This window comes from Blennius ocellaris, assembly GCF_963422515.1.
Source record: "Blennius ocellaris genome assembly, chromosome: 4".
NCBI classification, from domain to species: domain Eukaryota; kingdom Metazoa; phylum Chordata; class Actinopteri; order Blenniiformes; family Blenniidae; genus Blennius; species Blennius ocellaris.
The window spans coordinates 2,188,620-2,195,305 of NC_137653.1; the positions used below are offsets into that span (position 1 = coordinate 2,188,620).

Below are 6,686 nucleotides of genomic sequence, written 5' to 3' on the forward strand. Positions count from 1 at the left end.
AGGTCGTCGTGGGAGTTAGAAGTCGGGCCGGCAGTGTTTGACTCCCGACGGTCAAACGTCTTACTTGTTTGCAGGGGCGGGGGGGGGGGGGACACGACACTCGCAGATTCTCCCTTTTGTCCAGCTTCTGCCGCTCACCGACGGGCTATTATGCGTCCTGGTCGTCCGATTGGACGCCCGACGCCGTCACGGTCCTTTATTGCCGTCCCTCTTGCCCTGCCAAAAAAACAATGTCGTCAGCCTTGTTGCCATGGCGCGCGGCAGGGCGAGCAGGAACATGCCGGAGCGAGGCTCAAAACTCAGAACTCAACATACGTGGAGAAAACAAGTCTGCCCCCCCCCCCTGTGTGCATGCTAAGTGAGGCTCAAATTGGATTTCTGCTGCATCCGAGAGATAACGGATGTGTAATTTATGATAAAATAGACTTGAATCAACCGATTAGCGTCGAGTCTTATTGACTGTTTCAACTGTTCTACTACTAAAGAGAGCGTAGGTGTTTTCAAACCAGGCGTTTAGTTTAGTTTTCAGTCAGGATGAAGCCGAAGCAGTGGAAAGTCCCCGAGCTGAGACCCAGCCAGTGGTACTTTTCCCCGACTCCCCCCCCCCGCGCGCCCCCCCCCCCCTGTGCTCGGCTCCCACTCACCACTCTGTAGGCCCTCTGTCCCGGGACGAGACTACAGAGAGAGAGAAATAATTCACACACACACACACACACACACATGCAGAATCCATCCACAGCTATGTCTTCCAAAACATTCCCGACCAGATCCTCCGCCGCTCATGCCAGAGGTTTATGCCTCTCAGCAAACTGTGTAAAGTCAACAAAATCTGGAGTTTGAGCTGATGTACAGTGAAACACTGTGATGGAGTGGACTTTGTGGTTCACTTGTTTAAATGGAAATGCAGTCGTACTATCATACTCGGGCGATGCTGTGATTTCGGGGCACGACTGTCAGCCATTTTTAAAAAAAGAACAAGCGTCTTGTCGGCTGTTTTGGTCACATAATGATTATAACAGAGCCTCTGTTGCTTTATCGGCTCTCGGAGGAGGAAGTCCACCTGATCCCTTGTTTTATTTACTTTTTTTTTTTGTTTTTTTTAATCCCAGGTGAAGCAGCTTTAAGAGGAGACCCCAGACTCCAGTCACTGTCCCTGTCCTCGTCCTCCTCCTCCTCGTCCTCCTCTTCGTCGTCGTCGTCCTCATCCTCCTCCTCCTCCGTCTCCAGCCACAGGACCGGCCCTCCACCCATCAGCCCCACCAAGAGGAAGCTGAGCGGCGACCAGGGCGACAGCGACATGGACGACAACGAGCACGTGGCCAAGATGAGTCGGCTGTTCGCTGCACAGCTGTAAGTAGAGGCAGCAAATCACGGAGACACGAAAACGTCTTCCGAGGTGGAACTTTTCGAAAATGTGCCACTGCTGCTGCGCTTGCAAACCGCGGCCACGGTGAATTGTTCTTCTAGATCAAGCGCGGGTCGGTGGGTAATAACAATAATGTTTTACTCCAGAGTGTCGTGACTCCAGATTCTCCTGGGAATTGGTACTTTTATTTTGACAGTCACTGTAATAACAATCCAGTTTTGTCCTTGCCTGTGTTCTATTGTTAATGTTTATAGCGTGTTGCTCTCTGCATGTATGGCTCCATTACAAAAACAAACAACAGTGCCAACTAGTGGCTTGACATGCCAACTACATCGTTTTCATTGAAACAAACGTTGTGTTATCAGGAAGTATTTCTCTAATGAAAATGCAAAAATCATGCATTTTCACTTGAAATATCAATTAAACCAGGGTCCAAAATGTTCATTTATTTTTCAATATACTCCATTTTTTGTCTTTATTACACAAACACACTCCGTTGAAGAAAGAATCTCTCCTCTCACAAGCGACATACGCTATTTAGAACAAAAACTTCAAGGATCCGGCTATTTTTATTCCATTTTTTTTCCTGCCTGGGAGCGTTTCTGTCAGCACGTGTGAAGCCACGCATACTCTGGCCTTCTCAGAAGTCCCACTCTGGACTCTTTGGGTGTGATGCCAGGTTTAGCCCGTCTCCACGGCGTTTGCCGGCTCCTCGGCGGCCACGGATCACTGGAAGCTTGGAAACGGGGGAACATGGAACAGAAAGATTACTCACGTCTCCCAACGTTCCCACATTCCCACTTCCAGAGATTCCAGAGATTCTGGAGGGCTGGTTGGTGGTGAGAGGACTGGCGGGGCTCGGGGTGGTGGAGTCAGACTCATAACTGAGTCAGTCATGGGACTCCAGCCATTGCTATTTATTACAGACTGAGTCAGGAAGGTGTTAGGTGGAGCGCCGCCGGCCGACATGCATGCTGGTGAAATAATGTCCAGATGCACACTTATAAGGAACATTATATAAAATGTCAATATCAAATATCAATTTATTTAAAAAAAAAAAAAACCCAACAAGAATATGCATATAATAAATTAATGAATATAAAAAATGTATAAAACACAGAAAAACAAAAAATACTAATTAAATATAATAAATAATAAAATATGTAAATATATGTATATAATAAATTCATAAAAAATATAAAAAATGTAATCTGATAATAATATATATAAATAAATAAATAAAAAATATGTATATAGTAAATTAGTAAATATAATCAATTCATAAAATACATAAAAAAAAATCATTGAATTTAAATAAATAATAAAATATATGAATAAATAAAAAAAATTTAAGTCACAAAAAGGAAAGATCTGCTCCTAAATGTGCTCAAAGCATAACAGTTGAAAAAGAAAATATCCTTGAAGGACATTAATAGAAAATGTTAATAAGACCAGAGCTTTTGCTTCGTTGCTAATATGGCCTGCTCATGTTGCAGACATCACATTCAATAGGTGTTTTTCTTCAGTTTCTTGTGTCCTTTTCTGTCTATTCAGGTTTTTGAAACCTTTTTTTTTTTTGTTGTTGTCTTTTTGTGCAAAACCTGGACCGATTAATACACAAGCAGATTCTCCTTTGTGCTGTCGTGTTCGTCTACTTTCCATTTGGCTGCAATGGAGATGCCCAAAAAGGTCTTCTCAGAAGCAAATTCAGTAAAGATTTGTGGAAAAAGCTGAAGTTGTCGGACAAAGTGAATACTCAAATAACGTAAAGGTACATACGTATGCCGTTAATGGAGTATTTCCACCTGGTTCAATGAAGCTGAACGGAAGGAGCTTTTAGCATCTGCGCACATTAGAATAATCCGGAACACGCTGCAGAAATCATCTAAGAAATAGCATGGGATTATATTGGATTACCATGGGTCAGTCGATGTTTACGAAAGTGTCAGGCTACTTTGCAAAGCTCCAAAAGAAATAACGATCAACGGGAATTACAGTGAGACATTTCAGTCGTAGTTAACGTGTGCGACTTTAAATACATCTTGTGCTTTCCATGTAGAAATCTGTGACTTCTAAGACACGGGGAGCACGGGTCTTTGTTCTTGGCTCCTGTGATCATCGGAGCTCACATAACAAAGGATTAGCTGGCGCGTTTGTACTTTAGTGCCGAGTCATCCTGCCCTCTGTTGTGGATGTGCCTGTGGTGGGAGAATTGACATTATATTCCTGCAGTGAATCCATCCTCCTCTCGCCTTTCTGCTGTCTCAGTTGTTTTCCACTGCCTGTAGGACATCGTACATGCCTCCTGCGTGCATAAGTGTGCAGATTCTCCCACGTGCGTGTCACTAGTTGAACTTTATTTTTGCGAACGTGTTTACCAGAGCACAACAGGAATTATTGTCATATCAGTTTTCAGTTGCATCTCCTCCAAGCATCCGGTTAGGGCCTTTCATGCTGCTCATTGTACCTTGATCACTTCCCAGACGTGAGCTTTAATCCCTCTATTTAATCTTGATTTTAATTGTGACCTTGCAGTCATTTGACTCCCGGTGTTGTAGGTTAATCTCCACTCAGCTGAAGTCAATTGCCGGTTGACACGCTGCAACTTTAAGACGAAATTTAAGGTTTTATGATTCTCGGGGATGTTGTTTTTGTTTCTTTTTTCATTACGGAGCCCTCAGCCGCTTTATTTAGCAACGTAATTTTGACTTCCTCTGAGGGGATTTAATTGTTTTTCTCTGGCAGAGGTGAAAGTGGAGCGACTTGTTGAAACCTGCGGTGGAAGTCAACCTCTGAAAACTGATTAAAGTGGAGGACGATGTGTCGTTGACAGTGACTGGAGTGCAAGTCCAAGTGAAAACTCCACATTTTTTGTTTTTCATATGCATCTCTGCATGCGTGTGTAGTTTTATTCCGCAAACGAACAACAGCACCTACTAGTGACAGAACATGAAAACTACATCGATTCAGTGTAAACAGACATCGTTTTCGAAACGCCCCAAAAAACCCGATATGTTTTCACTCCGTCGTGTAAACGGGGCCATAGGAAGCTCTTGGCTTTGTTTGCGTCATCTGTCGACGGCAGCGATCCGACGGACACGGTTCTTCTGAAACGGCCGGAGAGAAAACCAGAAACACACATGCACAGTTTCACATGTGCACCGATTGTATGTCTCCTCTGTTGTACTTTGCTGGCTGCTTCTGTACGTGTGTGTGTGTGTGTGTGTGTGTGTGTGTGTGTGTACGTGTCTGTGTGTGTGTGTGGCTGCTTTCTCTTTGTCTGCACTGATTGCTCTGCTCAGTGTCCACTGTCCCCCGCATGTGTGGAAGCTTTTGTGTTCATTCTCCTCTCTTGTAAAAAAAAAAAAAAAAAAAAAAACTTTTCCCTCCACTTTGCCTGACAGGCACTTTCCCCACTGCACGGACTCCCATCAGTCCTAAATGGTGTTTTTTTTTTTTTTTTTTTTTTTGTGGAGCTGCCTGTCGCCGGCCTTCTTTTGTCTGCCGCTTCAGTCATAATTTCGTGGAGTGTTGACACAGGCGGACACCTGACACGCCTCCGAAGCTGAAGTCGACGGCGGAGGGGGAGAGAAACTCTCTGAACCTCCAGCTTAAATTTGCTTTTTTTTTTTTTCTTTCCTCTTAACATAGTGAAAAGTGACTGGATTTTGTTTTGCCCGTCGTTATAAGGGCTTGTAAACGAAAGAGCAGCAGATTCACGCTCTGCGTGTTCTGAGTGTGCAGGTATGCACATGTGTCGCAGTGTGTGTTGTCTGTACATGCATGTGTGCTCTCCCATCTGTGTGTGTGTGTGTGTGTGTGTGTGTGTGTGTGTGTGTGTTTGTGTGTGCTGGGTGAGGTCAGACAGCAGGCCCTACTTTCTGGTTTTCTCTGAGGAGTAGGAGGAGCCTTGAACAAAGAAGCCTTATCCCGTCCACTGGAGCCTGCGGGCTGGAAGCCTGCCGCTGCCTGCCTGCCGACACACTGCTGGTTGTACACCCGCCAGTATAACAGTCCTCTTACTCAGCTGTTTCGTGTCTTCTCTAACTAAGAACCAGTGGCAGAGACAGATTTTTCAGCGTGTTTGGGATTTAGAACTGCCAAATTATTCCTTATAGTCCTCATTAGGAGTACAAGTTCATTACAATTTAACTTTCTTGGGCTGTAAGCCTGATCGTCGCTGAATATGCACTTTATTTACAATGTTTGACACGTAACCTCCAATGGCGCAGTGGCCGTAGGTAATGTGAAGCTGCCCCGTTTATCCATGAAAGTAATGCTGCGCAAGGCGAAATGTAGTGAAAAGTAGTGAAGCACTGAAACGGCAGCTGCTTTCTACTGGGAACTTCAGCAGCAAGTCGTTCTCATGGACGTTTCTCTAGAGGCCAAATGGGAGAAATAAGAGAGGACAAACGTGTGTGTGTGTGTGTGTGTGTGTGTGTGTGTGTGTGGCAGAGGCTGGTGAAGTCATTGTTACCCTCTTGTTTTACATGAGACTATTATGTAGTGAGCCTGTGAGGAAAGAAAGGAGACATGTGGGTGTTTCTCATTGTGTGTGTGTGTGCGTGTGTGTGCGGACGTGTTGACACACACACTCACACACACACACACACACACACTGTTTGTTGTGTTTGCCTTGCTGTGGTCGTTACCATATCCGATCGGTCCAAGCTTTGATAGCAAAAAGATTTCCTTGCAGTCGGTTTCCTTCGACAGACAGCCGATTGAAACGGCGAAGGTCGTGTGAAGTTTTCCCTGATTCATTAGATACGAGGCGAAATCATACGCTGGAGTCATGTTTCCTGAAGATCTTCGTACGAGAAAATGTTTATTGTGGAACGATAATGTTTTCCTAAAGAATGTAATACTTGCCTGGACTGGACAGTGTGACCTTTAAGGAGATGTTTGTAGTGTGTGTGTGTGTGTGTGTGTGTGTGTGTGTGTGTGTTATGCATTGTGGTTTTCATCTTAGTTCTTGTTGTAACTTGTGGTCAAGCCTTCACCCCCCCCCCCATTTTTTTTTTTTTTTGTTGCTCTGGTTGTCCTCTCCTGACGCCCTGATTCTTCCCAGATGTTTCCTGTGTCTCTCTCTCTCTCTCTCTCTCTCTCTCTCTCTCTCTCTCTCCATGAATCTCTGCCAAACCACAAGATTTGTGGGGAGGTTCTCTCCGAAGACTTTGGAGCACAATTGTGAGAAAACGCTGAGCTCTATTACGGCTCCTGTGCGTTCGCCTCAGAGTAGAACATGTCTAACTCGCCCAGTCCAGCGCCCCCTATAGAGCCCAGCGCAAAACTAACCCAGATTTTTAAAGTCCTTGGT

At 44.8% G+C, this 6,686-nt stretch overlaps 1 protein-coding gene across 2 annotated transcripts in view; it reads left to right on the forward strand.

The window, feature by feature from the left end:
* Positions 1 to 1,473, forward strand: part of vgll4b (vestigial-like family member 4b) — a 31,633-nt gene extending 30,160 nt beyond the window's left edge. For both annotated transcript variants that reach the window (XM_080494621.1, XM_080494620.1), the window contains one exon: positions 1,110 to 1,473. In XM_080494621.1, coding sequence (XP_080350747.1) covers positions 1,110 to 1,354 — 245 coding nt within the window. In that variant the 3' untranslated portion in view covers positions 1,355 to 1,473. The remainder of the gene's footprint in view (positions 1 to 1,109) is intronic.
* Positions 1,474 to 6,686: the final 5,213 nt, after the last annotated feature.